Genomic DNA, 21,853 nt, shown 5'->3' with positions numbered 1-21,853 from the left:
GCAGGTTTCCACTTCTTGGTCTGGATCAGAATGGGTTAAGCCACTCACAATGACTGCCCTCTTGATGTTAACATTCTCGTGTTTCACTATTTCCATGGTTGAATATCTGCACAGGGAAGGGGGACTAATTTTTACGCAATTGTTTTATCCTTATTGTGTTTATCTGATTTATAACTATTACACTAAGCTGTATATTTTGCTCCTGGCTGGCTCGCCAGGTTTTATGTAACACTACCCTAGTGTGGCTCCTATTATATATGTTAACTAGTGTATTTTTATAACGGAGACCAACGCTAACAATTAGAATTCTTTTTGGACCAGAGTTTAAAGGTAAGATTCGACTCACTGGAGCAAAAGAACAATACTTATAGTGATAATAGTGTAATCTAATTTTAGGATTAATAAATGAATCATATAATTCACAACAAATAAATTAATGCAAAATATGTTGTATTGTTTTGCTTAATGCACTTTTGAGATTTTAAAAGAAAACAAATAAAACCAATATAAAACAGTATAATACAATAGAAAATGTGAATAGTAAATTCAACAACAAACTGCTATTAAAATAAATGCAAAGTTCAGTTTCAAAGTTCCAAACAATCCCTAAATTTCAGATTTCAAAAGCAGAGTCTTTGTTAAAAGTAAAGATGAACTTTCAATATAAAGTCTTTGTTTGAAGTCAAAGTGTCCAGTTAAATGTCTCCTTTCAAAAATTTGGACGAAGAAAAAAAACAGTCCAAGGAAAAAAATATTTAAATTGTTCCCATGAAAAATATCCTTGTAGAAAACACGAGGAGAGAAAAAAACAACTCTCTTAACAAATTAGTTTGGTCCTACCAGATCAGCAGATTTCACTCTCTTTTACTTAGTTCAGGCACGTATCAGTAGGATGGCTCGCCAGTCCAGACCAGAATATGAATATCCAGCCAGGACGATCTCAGGATGATCGTTCTCAACCAAGAACAACACCGGCAGTAGTGAGGAGGACAAAAAACACATACAAAAAAAAAAACCCGGCCTTGTAACCACAAAGCCAGAATAAACATTAGTGTCAAGTATCTAAATAAACCAGTTAAAATTAAATAAATTGTCTGTTACAATCAATTGTGCATTGATAAAACATAACAGCTAATCACACTGCTAATGCACAGTGTTAGCAAGGCTAGCACCGCATGGCGTGCATGTCTCTTTAAGAAATGAGTACTTTCAATACAAAATATTTTACAGAGATGTAAACACAATTATAAACACTAGAAATATTATGTAGGATTCTTTTAAAAGCAATTTTAAGAGTAATTTTGAAAACATTTACAAGAATTTTGGTTTTTTACTACTGTTTCACTTTACAACCCAACATATTCACAATAAAATATTAATAAATTTCTCATAAAGGCATTGGTACTCACCAAAGACAGTAATTAGTGAAGGATAAAGTTGAATCAAGTCTATTTTGTCAGTTTTCTATTGATGTACTATCTCTCAACTGGTTGTTAGATCACTAGCTCTCGACTGCTCGTTAGCTCTCCAGCTCTCATGTGCTCGTTAGCTCTCGTGTGCTCGTTAGCTCTCCAGCTCTCGTGTGCTCGTTAGCTCTCGTGTGCTCGTTAGCTCTCCAGCTCTCGTGTGCTCGTTAACTCTCCAGCTCTCCTGTGCTCGTCAGCTCTCTAGTTCTCACTGCTTGTTAACTTAATATTTCTCTAGTTCTCTCGGTTGCTTGTTAGCACTATATCTCTAGTTCTCTCGGTTGCTTGTCAACTTGCTACCTCTCTAGCTCTTGTTTGTTTGTTGGCACTATCTGCTTGTGCTTTCCGTCGCATGTGCGGGGGCGGAGCTAACTGCTCACTTCTCCAATCAAGATCAGGTATGAAAATATTTGTTAATACCTTTAATTACACAGCGATCTTTCTGCTTTTTATTCACTTATTATTAGAGTATAAATAATAAAATAATATAAATAAATAATAATAATAATAATAATACTTTCTAAAATGATTATTAGTGACCTAGATTTATGATCTGGGTTACATATATTAATGCAACAAAAAAAAATCTTCCTTTTCCTGATGTAAATGCTTTTTAAAAAGCCTGTCTTGACTTCATTTGGGGAAATGTTAATTAGAAAGAGATGTCCATAAAAAGTCAACTTAAAAAGTATTTTCCATTTCCCATATTCTACCACAGGGCTTGGTGACAGAATATTATCATATTTAAGATCAATTTGAAAACAAATGGGTTTTTTTTTAAAGAGATGCCAATTAGATATATTAGGCTTTTATTTTGATATATATTAGTGATTTTGGTCTATACTGTATGACTATTTCAGTTTATAACGAGAATAGGGACAACACTAAACAAATTGCTAAAAACTTTCTATGTATCAATTTCTGCTCCTAATTAGAACACAGCAAACATATAAAGCAAGCTTTGAGCCGTGCTGCTAATATTTATCAAGCAATAAAAATCCCCTTTCCTTAGGCCAAAGCAACGAGTCTGTGAAGGACTGCTGAGAAGAATTTTACCGTAGAATGACATGACAGTCATTTATGACATTATTGGTGCAACCCAATCTATATACCAGTGTACTATTCAAGCCGCTTTCAACATGTCTGAATAGTGTTTACAGGACAATCTTGCAAGAAACCTACATTTTCACTTGTAAAAAATGGGACAGGGCCTGAACTTTAAGCTTGTCTTCCTGAAAAAAATCATACAAAAACAAGTATAAAATCATACAATTCATTGATAGAATGCATCCTTAATCACTGTCAGCTTCTCCTCTGTCAAATGATGTCACTTGATGACACAAATGATGTCACTTCCTCAGTCATAACCTTAAAAAATGAATGCAATTGTGACAGGACTGACAGAAACAGTAGTATTTTTTTGTAGAAATTATTTATGATTTCATGTTTTTAATCAATTACTGTGAATTATAACAACTTAAACTTAGTTGTTTCTGATTTTTAATTATTTATTTAAAAAAAATATATTATTTATTTATTAAACTTATTATGCACTGTATTTCTGTTTTTATTTCAAGAACAGATAATGCACATTTCTGGAAGAATCTCCCTTACACTGAAAAGATCAAGATAAGATCTATGACTCGAACTTGGGATATACCCGAAGCGCAATGGTTGTTCATGTTGGCCTACTTTCCATGAGGCTATCAGCACCTACATTTATATGATATTTTGAATACATGTACAGCAAAATAAAATGTGAAATATCAATATGAAAATTGCACACTTCTGCCAATGAATTCAGTTTATGTTACTGCTGTAAAACTATAGTAATAGTTTGTGATTTGTGAAAAGAAAAGCATTCTCAACTCAGTTTATTAACTTAATTGTTGCACAATAATTCCGCTGTTTTTCTCTTCAGTGCTGTGATAAGTTTTTGATCAGTTGCTGACAAGTTTTCTAAAATTTGGCGATACATCAAACTCCAGCAACAGTAAACAGACATACTATTTTACCCATTGATGTTTTTCTCTGCTGCAGTGTAAATGTGTCCCGGTGCTGATATATTTTTAATAAATAACATTCTTTAGCACGTTCATTATTAAAATGTGTTGAACTTGTGTTATAAAGACTGTTAAATCATACTGTAATCACATTTCTTTTGTAATGTTTACTCCCAATACTAATGACAAACCTCCTCCATTTGCTCTCATTTACATTACCATTCTATGCATCCTGCCTGTTCTCCATCATTTCTCTTTTCTCTTTTTACAACACTGTAAAAAGCAATAGCTGTTGTCATGAATAAAATCAGGTGCAGTAAACTCATTACGAATAAGTTTGTACACCTTACAATATTTAAACAAGTGATCCCAACTTTTTAGCACATCAAGTTGTTAAACTAAACAAATTCAAGTAATCTTGACTTACACTAATATTTATTTACAACTTTTGAGTGGTCATGTGTCAAAAGCATGTTAATGATAGAGAATGGTGAAGAATTAAAACTTAAGCATAATCAGACATGAGCATAATAAATCTGAGTTTTTTTATTCTTTGATGTTCAAAAGGTATAAATATATTAATATATTATAATATATTAATATGAAACAATTATATAGGCTGCAGGGTGGTGCAGTGGATAGCAAATTTGCCTCACAGCAAGAAGGTTGCTGGTTCGAGCCTCGGCTGAGTCAGTTGATGTTTCTGTGTGGAGTTTGCATGTTCTGCCCATGTTGGCGTGGGTTTCCTATACACACTTAAAATTATTACACTACTTAGAAATTTTAAGGCAATCGGTTTCCTCAATTTTTCGAAGGTCAACTTATAACATATTACAGTGCATGTTGTTCCTTACTTTCTTTTTAAAGCGTTAAAGCGAGTTTAAAGCGTCACTAGCATCAGAATTTTGTCCACGCAGACCACCTTGACAGATCTCACAGCACTGCACTAATCAGATGATGCAACAAGAACATGAAAATAATTATAGCTATTTTAAAGGGTACTTACGTAATATTTGTCATCATCTTCATTGTATGCCAACTTGACAACACCATATGAGCCCTTTAAGAAGCGGATAGAGGAAAAAACATGAGTCAGACTATGAGACTGTGCTGAGGGTCAGAAAGGGTCAGTGTCTGCCTGACTATATGAAACGCAACATGGCCATGGCATTTCACTGGATTGCTTATGCATGTAGACTATACAAATGACACAATATGAGAATGATGTATTATAGGTGCGCTTACCTTCCCAATCTCACTCTTTAACTTGTACTGATTAAGCTGGATGCAGTCCTAAGATTGAGAGATAGAGAGAGAGAGAGAGAGAGATGGGGGGGGGGGTTGTTGGGGGGAGAGAGAGAATTGAATCAATCCCAGCTGCGCACACAAAGGAGCTGTGGCACTATATTAATATATTACACACCAGAGGGAACGTGTAAGCCAGTTACAGGCAGAAAAGACAAATCTCTGCATTTGTCTCACAACCTATTCCACATGGGAAGAAGAGAAACTGAACAGAAGAACAGAAACTATGAGAAAGGATTTAAAAATAACTTTTTGTCCTGATTGACAATGACTGCAATTTCCCACAATGTTACATTTGACAGTTGGCAAAAATTTGGTCTGCTGAAGCCAGTGTATGATTTGGATGTAAAACATTTTGCTCTGCACAAGAAGTTTGGACAGAGGAGAAATGGTTGTGTCCAACTGAGCCGTTTTTTTCCCCCTTAACTTTTGTCAATTCCACCAGTAAAAATGAAATCACACTGAACTGAACTAAACTGAACTTCAACTCTGAAAACTGGATTGACACAGTTTTAATTTACTAGAATGTCTGTGTTAAGCTGCTTTGACACAATCTACACTGAATTTTAAATGTAGACATATTTCCCTCCCAAAATAAATCCTAAAGAAATGTCTTTAAACTGAAGAAAATACCAGTAACATCCCTCATCAACACCAATTGAGATACCACCAGCACAGTAAAGCAAACACTCAGAGGAACAGGAAGAATAACAAAAGCAGAACTAATGCGTTAAAAGAGGAAAAAACACATTGGAAGAGGAACATCACTGAGAATATAATGACAGATAATGACACATAAAAAACACATGCATGGATTTTACACAGATACTTGTATTAAAATAGTTCTTATTTAACCAATGCACATTGCCAATTTTGGAACTAGTTAAATAAAAAGGAATAAGAGGTAAAAAGTTGACAGAGTGAGAGAGAGAGAGACTTTACTTTTAAACCCCTTTTTATTATAAAAAATTTCTCAAAAAAAGCAAAAAAACATTACATCTCAAAACAAAAATACATTATTTAAGTTTCTCATTTTAAGATCAGGACCATTACCTGCTGCATTGTGACTATTACCACAAAAATAGATCCACATGCTTCTCCAATGTCTAGATAATTACACCACATTTTATATCTCTAACAAATACAGAAAAATTAAGGCATATCAGAGAGAGAACTCCCATCTGAAAACAACAGCAACAAAATATGTATTAGCCTGTCATAAACACAGAAAGTCAGTAAGTCAGTGAACAAAACTATGTACATATATGTATTATTTTACTATTTTATTCATTATTTTTATTCATTATTCTGTACTATTTTATTAATTATTTATGTAATGTGAAATGTGAGAGAGAGAGAGAGAGAGAGAGAGAGAGAGAGAGAGAGAGAGAGAGAGAGAGAGAGAGAGAGAGAGAGAGAGAGAGAGAGAGAGAGAGAGAGAGAGAGAGAGGAGGAAAGTTAGACTCCTGGCACATGCTCAGTGAGTCCTGCACTGCAGTAAAACCTCCACCTGCACACACAAACAGATGGTCAAAACTTTGCAAGTACCAAGAGCAGAGGACAGTACTTTAGCTAGAAATATATTCAAAACTATTTTGATGGATCTTTTTGAATTTATTAAAACATTTCTGATGAAGCGAAACAAAAATTTTAGTTGATACCGATAGGTCACAAAATACTTTTGTGATATGGTCAATAACTTACACTATTTCACTATACACTATTGGGTGTAAAACATGAATGAAATGAAAATGAGTAATACTACTTACATTACTTATCAAATATTCATCATGCTATTCATTCTTTTCATTCCTCAATAATTCATACTGTCACGGTCTCAACAATGAAGAACAATAAAGCCCTTACATGAAGCAAATTACATGAATATTTCATAGTAATCTACACTTGCCTATATCTAAAATTGTTTGACTTACAGGCTCTATGCACAGTAATACTATTTACTATTCACTATAATACTATTCCATTTAATATTTTTATTATCTACATTACTAGCCAATTAGCCAAATTATAAGAGCTTTGCATATTACAAAAAAAAGATAAATATTTAATTTCTTAAATATTTTATTTATTGTTTGCGATGCAAATTTAATTAAATCCACTTTATTTGGTAAACAAAATAAGTCTCTCAAATAATATATCTACTAAATGACAGAAAATATTACTTTACAAACTGTATTGTAAATAAATCATAAAAACCTTTTCATATTAATCAATAATACTACTGTAATTCATTTATAAACTGAATAAATATAAATTTTCACAAATAAATAACACAAGCAAAAATCATTGATGGGCTAAAAATCTTCGGAATTCTGTGAAATTCTGCTCAAGCAGATTCGGTGTGGGCCTACCCATAACTCATTAAAAGAACAAGCACAACGCTGTTAGACCATTTTTCCATTCTTAAAATAGCAAATTAAAATAGTATTCTTAAAATAAAAAAGTGAATTTGGACATGCCCTTAATGCTTTTGCATCACGCGCTTTAGACTTTGCGCCTAGATCATTACAATAGAGCCAATAAAATTTGTATTTTTGTATTTTTTTTATTTTTGTATTTTTAGTTACAGCATGGGATAGTTCTTTTTTCTTGTTCATGTTGTCTCTCAGTCATGTAAATCGAAATTGTGATGTATAACTGGTGGGTTCTAAAAAAAAAAAAGGCATAACGAATTAATTTGCTTTCTGTCTAAGCTAAAGTTCCTTTCCACACACAAGCACAGGTTTTCCAGGCTGCTAATGCTATTGTGTAGCATGTAGCATCAGGTAACACTTCATAAACTACAGAGCTCATGTTGCTCTACATATGAAGGACTCGTGGAGTCAGATCACATCTGAGCTCTGTCACAACAAATAAATGCCATGTCTACTTCTTGTCAAGACAGAGACACATCCTGAGGCAATAAGAACTGAAGGATTGCAAACAGAGAGAATGAATGACAGAGCAATAGACAGGGTTAAAAAAGTTCAAAGAGAGTTTTCACAGAAGGAAAGGAAACGTTTAAGCATGACAGTTGCGGATTAGCACACAGGGTCAGTTTTCATTTTGGTTCTCTTCCAGGTTGGTCCTTTTTTCTTGTTAAACCCGGATTAGACTGGATGATCTTGGCTTTAAGAGCGATACAGCATATTGTGCATTCAAATGTTATACTGCGATAACATCTGGATCACAAGGTGTAAGATGTGTAGGTCTGTGAGCAAGCATTTACGAGAAAGGGCACGAGTACATTATGGACAAAGGTGAGTGACGGAAAAAGTTAAATCGAACAAAATGGAAAAGGGCAAAAGGGAAAAGGAAACTGAGAAAAGTATAAAGGGAATGCTCGTAAAAGCCAGAGAGGAAGAGAAATATCCTGCGATGTGAAAACCTGACAGTCAATTGCTTTGACTGCTGCATGTTCCCTAAGCAAAAGCACCTCACATTACAGTTCACACTTCAGCTGGAGTGTCAAGGAGAAGAGAGGAGTGGGTATATGACAGCTGTCTGAAGTCTGAGCGGGGAAACCAGACAGCTGTTCTTTAAGAAAGAGGAAACAGTTGAGACGTGACTGGAGGAGGAGAGAGACGGTAAAGGAGAGACAATGAGAAAGGAAAAGATGGGAACAAAATATCTCAACCTCAAAAATGAATAAATAATTTCAGATTTAAAGGGTAACTGCTAAATTTGATATGTACTGTATATCTTATATCAGTGGTTCTAATGTTGAGGTATTTGTATTAATGCAATTGAAAAATTGTATATCTATAGTTGTTAATTACTGTAATTTACAGTTAATAATTTGCATCATATACATCTAGACCTCAATATAACAGATTATGTAACTCGTCCCATCCTGCAAAAGGAATAGTTCACCCAAAAATGAAAGTTTACTCACTATTTACCCTCTAGTAGCTCCAAATCTTTATAAGGGTTTTATTCAGTTGAACATTAAAGAATATTTAATGAAAGAAAGCTGAAAACCTGGAACCAATGACTTCCATAATAGAAAAAACAAATACTATGGATGTCAATAGCCCCTTTGACACATATACAGTGGGTGACACTTTAAAATGAACATTACTGCCGTGCCTTGTGCTAAAGTAAGAACATGTTTTTAGGTATAACAGCAGTTTGTGATCATGCCGCCAGGTGGCACAAAGGGATGGGATGCGAACTGACAGAAATGTGCTAGCACATGAACAAATGTACATCTCAAGATGCGAAAATGTTCCTTCATATGTTTACACCGAAGTTGTTCTCAATACTTAAGCATCTGCGGAATTTGTAATGTAGTCAAATGTGTAACCATTTAGCTGTGGTTAGCACTTCTGTCTTTGGATGTCTCTGGGACAAAAGCAGCTGCATGAATGCTAAAGATTTAAAAAAAAAAAAAAAAAAAAAAAGTAAAACCATCAACAAAAGCCTGGCCCCTATTATGTTTACAAATACAAGCGCAGCAGTTTAGAGGCCATTTATGGTTAATGATCTCAGAAATTTCAGTATTTTGGAATTTGGAATTTCAGTATTTTTGAATGGTCTTTTCCGGAAAAGCGATTTTCTTAATTTACCTGTAAAGTCGTTCTGGAAATTTTCTGGAAATTTACCAGTATCACTGTGTGAATGGGGCTAATAGCTACTGGTTTCCAGCTTTCTCCTAAACATTTTCTTCAACAAAATAAAAAATAATGCAAACAGGTTATTAAAATGATTTAAAATACAGAGAAGCATGTTTAATACTTCTTTACTGTGTTAAGACGAAAATAAATTGCTCTTAATTGTAACACAAGTTATTTAATCAACATTTAAAAATACTTTTGCAACAGTATATATTTCCCTGATGTATGACTGCACAAAACCCCTCTAGAGTCTAATGAAAGATTTAATAAATGCAAGGATCTTCAACCGGTTTGTTGTCTGACTATTGATGCCAGCATTTGATTATTTAATGAAAAGTGTGGTGGAATGAAACAGTTTGAGCAGATATTTCTGAAAAGCAATCAGATATGACATGTGTTCGTAGCCCTGGAAACTTCACAGCAGCTCACTGACAGTGGGCAAATTCCCAAGAACAATACTAGCAAAGTGAAGTGGGTCTGTGAGAGAGAGAAAGGGATGCCTGCTGCGATTTGTGCTAGAAGTATCTTTACTGCGGTATTCATGTAATTTAAGACTTTCAACATCACTACATGTGATATGCTCTTTTGCTCCAGTCCCAACCCTTCTGGTTTGCTCTCTCTCTTGATTTCTGATCCATGACTTCTGAAATACTGTCTCTAAGTTGTGTGCACCAGGGAGCCTACTGAATGAACTTCCGGAAGATGTTAGATGTCTGCTGTGGTCACTTAGATTTCATTCAAAATGCATGAAAATGTAGGTCAAATCTATTTTTTACCCATATGTGATTCAGATGAGTGAGACTCTGTAGAGACTCTACAAAGATTTTACGTACTAGTTTGTGATTATGAAAAATGCACGTGAGGGTGGTCAATGGAGCACAGGGATCTATTTTAACAATCTAGGCACAAAGTCTAAAGCGCATGGCGCAAGAGCATTAATGGTGTGTCCGAATCCACTTGTGCTATTTTAAGGACAGAAAAATATGGTTTGGTCTAACAGGGTTGTGCTTATTCTCCTAATGAGTTATGGGTGTGTTTGAGCATAACATGCATTAAACCAATCAGAGTTTTATCTCCCATTCCCTTTAAGAGTCAGTTGTGTCACACCATGGCGCATTTGCTATTTACATGGCTGTGGATTTTGTAAGAGGAAAACCCGAATGCTTTACTAGGGAGAAAACAGTTAAACAAACAATCTGTAGCAAAGATAAAAAACAAGCCTCGTCCATTCGGCCTCTTTACTTTCTCTTTACTTTACTTCTACTTTTCCTGATAAGGAAACAGTGTTGTACGCACTCCACTGAAGACATCCCTTACCCGACATATTTAATTTTGTTTCTAAATTCAGTTCTAATATCCAGCATACAAATAAATGAACAATAATAATGAAGTTTGGTCAAAAACTGAGCTATTTCCAAACACATATCTTATTCTTATGCCCCGGCAGGTGGACAAATCTAAAATATTTTTTATTAATAGAAATATAAATGAGCAATAACCAATCAGATTCAAGAACTAGACAGAACTGTTGTATAAATATGCATATCATAAATAATAAATAATAATAATAATAACATTATACAAATGCAAATTGTCATGAATAAACTAAAAAAAGTCCACCGACATGAAGAAGGCATGGGGATTTTTTATATTTATGTAATTAAAAAGAATTTTTGTAACATTTTAATCCTTTATTTTTTTCATTTGTAAAGATATTTGTGTATTGCTTTACATCCTGTGTGTCTTAAGCAATGTGTAGGCATTTGTACCACATAGGCGTATAACTAACACGCTCCGCACTGGATTTTTAGACCAGATTTTACTTGGTCAATAGCGCAGTCTATTTTAGTTTCTTAGAAAAGCAACACACCAACAATTTTCCGTTCTGAGAATGCAAGGTGTCAAGTTGACAAGTAAAAAAAGGGCGTGCTGCACATTTTATGTCGCTAGGCAACCACTGAATCTGTTGTTTTTCTGTGCGCAAGCGTTGCTGTTGATATTATCCGTCATCTCTACTGCAAGACTGACAGGCTTCCAGGCCTGCTCCTTTTTAATAATATTGTGATATTCATGATTTGTGAAGTCATACAGCTCCGGATAAGTTGAAACAATGACCACTTTTCTCTCCTCCAACTTTTAAAAATCGTTTTGACAACACACATACTGCTGTCACCTTAATTGAAAAACCCGCTATTGCTTTCATTTGGTTGGACAATGAAAAAGACGAGACTTACTCAGCAAGCTTTTTTTACTCAGAGTAACTTTTTAAACAGCAGGCGCAGGGTGCAAAAAAGCTGCTTCTCGCTGCAAAAACAGCATTCGGTGTGATCGGCCCCTAATTGTCATTTTTCAGTACTGTGAGTGATCTGTGGACATTGGCCATTCAAGTAAAAAAAAACAACTTTCAATTATATGCATTTACAAATTAATTAAAACTAAAATTCTAAAAAAAAAAAAAACACTTTATAATGATTTCTGAATGATCATGTAATTATATCTCATTAAAAATTGTCTTACAAAATCTTATGAAAAAATCTACATTTTCAAACAACAGTGTATATTTAAATCTCACTTATAGATTCTGAATGGAGAAAAAAAATCCTGTGTAAGCTGTGTATTTAATGTACAAAGAGGTATTGAATGTAATACAACTCCCTGAAGATGCGTCATCCAATAAATGAAATGAGACATTAAAATAATACATTGATTCTAATAAAGCACAAGCATGACTTTCCCTGCAGAACAACAATCAATACGCATCGCAGCCTTTTCCTCCGGTGATAACCATCTCACAGGCGCTTTGCGTAAATGATGGCAGAACATGTGAGAACGTGGGAAAGATACATTGTGCTCTACTGATAATCTCTGCTTTATGAGGCTTCCTTTAACTATCAGAGATGATATCGATGCCTGCAGCCATTCCTGCCACTAAAACAAATAGCACAGAGATGTAGAAGATTAACAATAAGGTCCTCAGAAAAGGAATGTTGGAGTTTTTTTCTTCATTTGCTTAATAAGAATGAGGGCTCATTAAGCAGAGCATGTCATTAAAAATAGCTTTCAACTGATTATTCGGAGAGGAAAGTAGATTTACTTTTGTTTAGTCTGAATGCATTTACATTTTTTATTTTAATAATAATAATAATATAAATAATATAAATAAGAAGAAGAAGAAGAAGAAGAAGAAGAACCATTACCCATTAAAACCTATATTCTCATAAACATAATATTTAGAAGAAATGTGTATACCTTTTGAGCTTCAGTGATTAAATTCCTTCATGCAAAGACAGCAAATGACTTTATCAATGTTAAAAGCACATGCGCTCACTTCTCTGCAGGGTCATGATCTGACCACTTACATATTCATTGCGGCCTCTCCGTTGCTTTCTCTCTTTGTATTCCCATTGCAGAAGAAAACATACTAAACCAGCCTAAACAACTCTGCAGATTCATAGCAATCTTATGATATGGTGGCTACTAGGGATGTAACGGTATTGTAAATACCGTCATACCGCAATATTAATTTTTTTCGATATTACCGAAGTCGCATGACTCGGTAAAACTATAGGTCTTCTGAGAAAATTTGCTCAGGCGAATAAAGCGAACGGGAGGTAACGAAAACTACAATTGCCATCAGCCCATGCTTGACCATCATCCCTTGCGGTCTGTTGTTGCTACAGATCCAGTAATGCGGAAATGGAGTGTGCTGCTAGAAGCGGGGATGAAAAGAGCTGGAAAACTCTAAAGCAGGTCGCACACCAGAAGCGCCGCGACACGGCGCGTACATGACAGATTAAAGTATCGCATACCAGACGCGCACATTCGAATGATATTTAACATGAAACTAATCAGATGGCGCTCTGTGGCGCGGCTGAAAAATGAACTGCGTCCTGAGCCGTCGCCGGGCGCCGTCGACAGCCGCCGACTTGCGGCGCCGGTGTTTGTATCCTGATAGAAACCTATGATTAGAATTCTAAAATACATGGCGCTGCGTGGCGCTGCGCGGCGCGCCGCCGAGCGTCGCTTCTGGTGTGCAACCTGCTTTACACGCACAGTTCAGTCCTGCATTATCTCCATGTAAGTTCAGACTTCGCAAGTTTGATCAAGGCTGCAGTCTCTTCTTCTCAGTTTGATATGGAAAAGCAGATTATACCGAGGGTAAATCTTCAAAGGGAACAGTGTACTTTATAACTTCATTCACATCACCCTGGCTTCGTTGTTTCACTTTCTCAACAATAAAATGTAAACATGATTTAAGGAACTGGCTATTTTCATTTTAATATTAGCAACTTAGACAGCAGAAATGTTGAGGCGCCGTGCTGCATAAGATGAGCGTCATCTTCACTGTGTGGATATTTATAACAAAACGGAGCCGATAACAACTGCCTCCTTTCAATTTCAGTGAAAATACGAAACACAGCCTCTCTTTTGCTGAGTATCAGTTTTAAGAATCGATAATGGCCATTTTAAAAGTATTACATACAATAAGTTTATACATTATAGGAAATAAAGGCGATCAGTCAATATACAGAATGTACGTGGTTACATTAATCATTAACTTATCTTTGCGCTCAGCCAAAACACGTTACCTGAGAACAAGTAATAGATTCCAATGCCCAAAGTCAGGGAATATGTCGTTAGATAAAGACAACAAGATAAATGAAATATCCCGTTTAATAAATATAGTGAGATTAGATCCAGCGGGAGATGCTTGATGAGAAGTCCGACTAGCAGAGCTCTCATCTGGGTAGATGGGCTGAGTGTGATTAAATGTTGAATGTGATGAGTTTTCAACAATACTAAATTGAAACTTTATTTTTTTACATGGTTTAATAATTTTTTGTTATTAAAATTGAAGTTCCTGTTTCAAAGCTTACAGATAGATGGCTAATTTGTATGTCATTGACACTTTTGGCACTTTTTTGGAGTATTTTCATAAGTTTTGTTTTTTCCTGTAAATGATTCAATAAATACCGTACCGTGACATTCATATCGAGGTATTACCGTACCGTGAAATTCTGATACCGTTACATCCCTAGTGGCTACATATGATCGGGTCATTCAAGAAGATCAGCTGGATGATCAGCTAAATACATTAAAGAAATAGTTAGCCCATAATAATATAATAAACACAGTCTGCTCGCACATCTAATGGCTGTTTAATAGTTGCAGGGGTTATTTATTTATTCATTTATTTAACCAGGAATGAGGTATGTTTATAGTTAGTGTCGAATTTACTTTGGGTTGGGTTTTTCAACAAAAATGATGTTCCAGGATCGACGTAGATGTTAATCCATTAATTAATAATTCATAATAAAAAATAATAATAATAATAAGTAGTAGTAGTAATTAATAATAATTATTATTATTAATCCAGAATCACATTGTACTTGGTAAAATTATGACGTGCTGCGTGTGAATCTATTTAGGCAGCGTGTCCGATAAAGCACTTTTTGCGATGCTGAAAACATCAGCATTCTTCTAAAAATGCTCAGCTGTGAGCATTTCTCCATCTGTCTGGGCATTAAAAAATGCAGAGCACTTAATGCTTTGTGTAAAATGAATGCTCAGTGCCTTGCCCTACCATACCGCTGATATTCTAAAAAATGCAATGCTCTCATTGAAAACAACTGACAACTTTTGCTTAGAGAAAAACATGCTTTAGTGGACATGCAGAATCTAAAGACTGAAGGGTTCTCTTTGATGTCAATCATTGGAGCAGACTGAGAGCAGATGAGGAAAGGTCCAGCTAATTTTCCTTCCACAACCCCTGCCTTTCAGTCTCTCAGTCCTCAGAAAGGCTTAAGTCCCATTAAAAAAACACAAATATATTGTGTAACTAAGAAGAAACAGGGCCACTCACACACAGCCATAGCACACAGACCACCTGTGCACATCTGAACAAAGGTTTTCTTCAACAGCAGCATGTTGTGAAGAGGTGCTGAGGCTGTGTATGAATGAAAGAAGCCTTATTAAAGAATGTCTGTATGGGTCACCACATGACCTGGACACTAATCACAGGAAATGAGTTCTGCTTCAGGTACACTCACACACACAGACAGACAGCACAGGCTCTTTATGCCACATTTGATACAACTTTATACTAGAATGAGCGAACCGATACTGACTAAAGACAATGACACTGCAAATCAACTAACAGCAATCAATGCAGATTAATCATCAGTTTAGCTTAAAACGAGTGATTTTAATTTGGACAGCACTACACACATTCTCTGTCTTAAAGGGTCCTTTCAATCAAATATGAAAATTAGCCCATGATTAACTCACCCCTAAAGGCATTCTAGGTGTTTATCACTTTTTTCTTTCAATACAATCCAATTTGAGTTATTAAGCATTTCTGATAGATAAAGTGGAATGTATGCAAAGCACATACAACATGGAGGATTGATCCAACTGTACATACGGCATACGCTATGCGTTCTACCTCATCAATCAGAAAGGCAGTCATTCATATATAAACAAATGACAAATACACAAAACTGCATATACAGTGTTAAATATGGATATGTTTCTTACAAAACCTCATTGACTTACTACAGGAGACCTATATCCACTGTGTGAGTCACTTTTTATTATGGATGGATATAATTTATTGGAATGCTTTGGACAATTGAAGAGAAACGCCCACCTCTTGCCAGTTTAGTTTAAATGAGCCAGGACATCTTTTTAAATGACTCTAATTGGATTTGACTAAAAGAAGAAAGTCATATACACCTAGAATGCCTTGAATAATTTTTTAGATAATATTCATTTTCAAGTGACAGTTTTAAGACAGGACCGGAGTTGTGAGCAATGTGTTCCACAGTACCACGTCACGGTATTCTAATTACATTTTTGGGTAATGCAGTAATGTAACAAAGTACATTTTAAATTTGTGTCATTTGATTTCAGTTACTCAAGTCCATGTAATTGTGTTACTAACGTTACAAATATAGTTTTTGGATGAAAAGAAAATCTGCAGCAATGCCAGTTAATAAGCATATGCTTTTAAATAGCTGGAAAATTGAGCTAAAATGATTGCAGTCGAGAGTGGTTGCTTCTTCAAGTGAAAATACAAACATTTGGATTTTCAAAAGAACTTTCGACTTCTGTAAACTCGACCAGTCAAACAGACTTAATTAGAAAGCATTCTAAGTCAATGCTCGACATCATGTAGGACATTGGTGCCCACAAACACAGTGGTCCAACTCAACCTAAACAGGCTAAATTGGATTTTTGTGCGTACATGAAGAAAAGCGAAGCTAGAGAAGCTTACATGCTTATGGGGCTGTTCACACATTGCTTATTTTGCATGCACACACATATTACACACGCCGCCATTTCCCAGGCACACCCAGTTGAAAACGGCAAATCACATGACAAAAACTGAACGATCGGCTACATAATTTGGAATACAATATAAACATTTCGGTAGACTGAATACCTCAGACAAACACAGAACACACAAACACTGCAGTAATTTTTCATACTATGTATGTGAATACTATAGATATCCAGAACTAAATGTCTTCTTTTGTGTTAAAAAAAAGACAAACAGGTGTGCAACAAGTGAATGATGACAGACTTTTAAGTTTTGGGCGAACTCTTTAAATCTTTTGAATATGTCTAGCTGCTGTGATCAACCCATTTTTTTTTTCAGTGAATATTAAAACACTGAAAGAGTTGCAGTTTATTTTGTAGTTTTTTTAGGTATATTTTATATGTTTTATAAGTAACTTCAAAGTAAAGTAACTGGTAATCTGATTACTTTTTACATTAAGTAATTAGTAATGTAATCAGATTACAGATTTCCAGTCAGTAATGTGTAATCTATTACTTTTTAAAAGTAACTTACCCAACACTGGACAGGACTAATCTAAATAACATTTGAGTATTTGAATTTATAACCTAATTAAATTACTATCATGATTACAAACACCATGGGCTAATGATGGTTAATACAGCAAAACCATGGTTTTGAGGGAATTATCTATAGTCAAATATAGTGTTTTTATAATAAAATATAGTATAGCAATTAAATTATGTTTTATATTATGCAATTATACATTTGCAGTTAAAACATTAATTAAGAGTAACACTTTAAGTATTAGTAGTATTTTGAGTATTAGTAGACTGTCTGCTTAATATCTGTTGATGCTGCTGCTAAACAGACATGTAACTGACTAAGAAACTTTGCAAGTACATGTCAACCTACACTGACCTTAACCCTAACCTAACAGTCTGCTTATAATTTAATGATAATTAGTTGGCATGTACAGTAGATGCAATGTAACTTAAACTCAACAAACGGACCATCAAAATAAAGTGTGACCTAATTAAGTACAGAGATAAAGGTGAACAATCTTATCTGACACTAATAGGCAGTCTATGTTTTACACTATCGCAGAGTAAATGTTGGTTCATTCTGCTGTGGCGACCCCTGTTAAACAAAGACTAAGCCGAAGAAAAGAGAGTGAACTGTTTACACGATCTGGCTCTTGATTCTGTTTATTTATTTTTGTCAAGGCCAGGAAGCAAACACAGCTATAATGAAGGCAGAAAATGCACTCAGTAGTAGGAGAGTCTAAGGTAGCTCACAGTGGCCAAACAAACAAAGAAAAAATATTGTCAGCAATCCCAATGGAATCGGACAGGATTGGGTTTCTCAGAGAATCCCTGAGCTTGGCGAAAAACAATAGGTAATTTGCTCTGAAATTTTTATAAAGGTTGTGAGAGAGTACATCTACAAAAAGTGCATGTGTTGAACATAAATTTCTCTAATGACCTCCTAGTAATCTAGTTCAACCCCAACAGAGCTTCAGTATCAAACATTATTACTGTGCATTTACATCGAAGGCGGTGAGAGTGTATAAGTTTGCTCTTGCCACCCTGGCGACAACGCTGTCTGCTTTTACTGCTCTGCTATTTTGATCTCGTATTCAAATGGGCCATTGCAGCAAAGTAGTTACATACATACATAAAAACATGCTTTCTAGCATAAAAACGTTGTTGATCAAATTCATTTAACTATGGAAAATCAAGTTGTTGCGTGTCGTGTTTCGTTGCTTCAATTATTCATTATAGGTCCATATCTGAAATATTCTGAAGTCATTAAAGTTAGGATGAGATTTCTGCTTTTTAAAGAAAAAATAACATTAATGCAAATCAACTCGCTAGTATTTTTTTAAACTGCGTCCCTGTAAGAAAAATCTTAAAAAATAATTGAAAATCCAGCGACCTCAATTATCAAACCCTTGGGAACAACTGTGGCGGAACTTTTTGACTGGTTGCCGCCCAACCACATCATAGCTCATTACCATAAAGTCGACTTGATTTCAACTCTCCTTGACGCCAGCGAACATCAGCAAACGCGTTGCGTTGCTCATCGCCAGCTCTCATTAAAAACAAATGACTTCAGGCTAATTTGACGCTCTCCTCGCTTTTGGTGTGAACGCACAGTTACAGAAATTGCATTTTTCATAATTACAATATAAACAAAAGGTGGCACAGTGGCTCAGTGGTAAGCACTGTCGCCTCACAGCAAGAAGCACGCTGGTTTGAGTCCCGACTTGGCCAGTTGGCAATGCTGTGTGGAGTTTGCATGTTCTCCCCGTATTTACGTGGGTTTTCTCTGGGTGCTCCAGTTTCCCCCACAGTCCAAATACATGTGGTGTAGGTAAATTGGGTTCGCTAAACTTTCCATAGTCTATCAGTATGTTTGTGAATGAGTGTGTTACGTCCTTTTAGACGAACGTTACAGTGAGTATGGGTGTTTTCAAATACTGTGTTTCAGCTGGCAGCTATGTAAAACATATGCTGGAATAGTTGGCGGTTATTACCGTTATGGCGACCTCTGAAATAGAGACTAAGCCAAAGTAAAATGAGTGAATGAATGTTTAAACAAACAGGTGAATGCGCTTAAACTTTCTTATTAACTTTCAACATATTTTCGAAAATCTAGGAATCATTTAGTTCCACGAATCTCACAAAGTTTAAGTAATCAGGTTAATCCATGCACAATTCATGTAAAATGATGTAAAAAAGAAATTTTACCACCTATCTTTTAATATATAGCCTTTGCACTCCATGTAAAAACATTGATACCCAAGAATAGCTTTACTTTGGAAAAAAAAAAAAAGGTTCAAGAGTTTACTATATTTTCATTATTAGTAAATAATGCTATAATAGAACAACATAACCAAAATGTTTCCATCTAAAGTAAAATATAATGTTGAAAACCAAATGAAGTCTCTCACCTGTGAGTCTGAGATGGACACTCGTTTGGATTCGATGGTCGGCTGTCTGGCTATTCGAGAGGACATGTACGTGCCTCTCTCCTGAAGTGACATTTTCCTGCCAGACAGGTGTGGCCTCTTGGGTTGAGCTTTCTTGACACCCATCCCGTTCTTCAGCACACTGGAAGAGCTGTCGGGCCCCAGGGACATGACGGACATCCTGTCTGTCATCTCAGCAGTCTGGGAGGAGTCTGGGTCACGCTCCACCCTCACGCCACCAGGACCACTGCTCATCGCCATCACCATACAGGACGAGGGCTTCTCATTAATTGTTCCACCTCCAGAGCTGGTTTGCAGTTAAAGAAAGCTGTGGGAAGATAAAAATACTTTAGTAATATATAATATCGACAAGCTGTTAGATGATGTCAGTCTTTCCTTATTTAGGTAAGCAGATGTTGCTACTTATTAAGATAAAATTTGCTTCTAAACCAGGTGGTAAAACTTCAGATGGCCAGCAAGACGATGAATATGTGATTACTTATTTAATTGCATTTCCCCCTCAATCCCTATTGGTTTTATCGAAGAACATACAGTACAGTCCTTAAAACTCCTGTAATCGTAAAAAGAAAATAATATTTAAAAAAAAACGTACTGCACTTTTATATATGCATATTAAAAGTGATTTTTTTTAGGAAATACCCATCACCATTTAAGCTTTGGTGATGAACAAAACATACATATTATATTAAACCTCAAGCCAATGTAGTATTTTTACAACAGTTCTGTCTGGTTCTTGAATCTGATAGCCGTGCGATATTTTGCAAATTACAGCACTCATACAGCCTCCTAACCCTTCACTCAAGTGTATTACTCCGCCCACAAACAGCGACAAGCAGAGGACACTCTACAGTTTGACAAATATTACAGCTGTTGGACAACATAATGTACTTTTGAGGCTATTTTAGTCAAGAATGTAGTTGTTTAGATTGCAACTATGCAGTTTATTTATAAGGATAGCGCCTATTTTTAAATATTTATAATTTCAGAGACTTAGTGCATCAGCTGCCATCAGCCTGTCTGAGCAGACTACAGAAAGTGACAGTTGACGTTCCTCCACAAGATGGCGACAGAGACCGCATTATAAGTCCTTCCAGTGCCGATATACAGCCATATTACACTGCTACTTGATTGACATTGCTCATAAAAGAGGCTACTTTCTTTCACATAGTTAACGCATGTGAATTATACATAATCTTGATCTACCTAATCATCTAAACTAAAACACACACAAAATAACATTTGACAGTTGAATTATTGACTACATTTAACTACGTTATTCTCCTAACACAGAATAGTAGAATAAGTAGGAACTTAAATCCTGCCAGACTTGTCTAGCTTCAGCCTGACAAAATAAGATTTTGAGTGCACTTATCTGTATATTTTTTCATTTCTTAAAATAATTTTACTTAATTCCATTGTTTGGTTTTAGTGAAGGACTTACAAGCAAAATATTAACAATGTAAGACTTCTCTCTAATAACACAATGATGAACGTGTTTTTCAACCTAAAATTTGAAGGCAGAAAGAAAGAATGTCAGTACTGGATATCTGGTTTTGTGTACTCAATTTCATTGCTGTCATTTCACTTCTTTCTCAAAAAGTAGAAAAAAAATTAACTCTGTGTGAATATTACCAGCCCTCGACTTCATTTTGGACTCTAATGAGGGTCAGTTATGCCTTGATCATGCTCTCCATGGCATTTTTCTGGCATTAACTGTGCAAAGGGTGTGAATATTACTGGCAGCAAGGTGCCAATGAAGTCATCCATACATGACCAGCTAATTGAAAAAAAAGTGCGTTTCTCGGGGAGCCCAATTTCCTCAGACGGGGGATAATTAGGAGAATACACTGTGAACAAGAACTGCTTTGTACTCACGGACTGTCTCTGTGTGTGCTTGTATGTCTGTGTGTGTCTGTGTATTTCCCTTAAATAACTCTATCTGCCCATTCATCTATCTATCCATCCACCTGTCTGTCTGTCTATTTTTCTGGGTGGATTGAGACAGGGAATTTTTTCCTCTACCCTACACAGGCTGTGTGTGAGATGGATGCCTGAGGCCTATTGATTTACACACACTGCAGAGTCAAACTCAACCTTACTGAAACACAGCTTTAGAAAGCTAACAAATCATTAGGAGCATTACAGGACCCTGAACCCAAACTGCAAAT

General features: G+C 35.5%; 1 protein-coding gene across 13 annotated transcripts in view; it reads right to left on the bottom strand.

Moving 5' to 3' along the window:
* camkk1a (calcium/calmodulin-dependent protein kinase kinase 1, alpha a) overlaps positions 1-21,853 on the bottom strand; it is a 153,237-nt gene that overhangs the window by 66,022 nt on the left and 65,362 nt on the right. For 10 of the 13 annotated variants that reach the window (XR_012405874.1, XM_073950341.1, XM_073950346.1 and 7 more), the window contains 3 exons: positions 19,647-19,992; positions 4,715-4,762; positions 4,476-4,529 (listed from right to left, as the gene is read on the bottom strand). Coding sequence is in view for 10 of the 13 variants with exons in the window: in XM_073950341.1 (XP_073806442.1) it covers positions 4,476-4,529; positions 4,715-4,762; positions 19,647-19,931 (387 nt within the window). In the remaining 3 variants the exon portion in view is untranslated. 13 annotated transcript variants of the gene reach the window in all.

The sequence above is a fragment of the Danio rerio genome, chromosome 5 (assembly GCF_049306965.1).
Source record: "Danio rerio strain Tuebingen ecotype United States chromosome 5, GRCz12tu, whole genome shotgun sequence".
Classification (NCBI taxonomy): Eukaryota; Metazoa; Chordata; class Actinopteri; order Cypriniformes; family Danionidae; genus Danio; species Danio rerio.
This window is presented reverse-complemented; position numbering and strand designations above follow the sequence as displayed.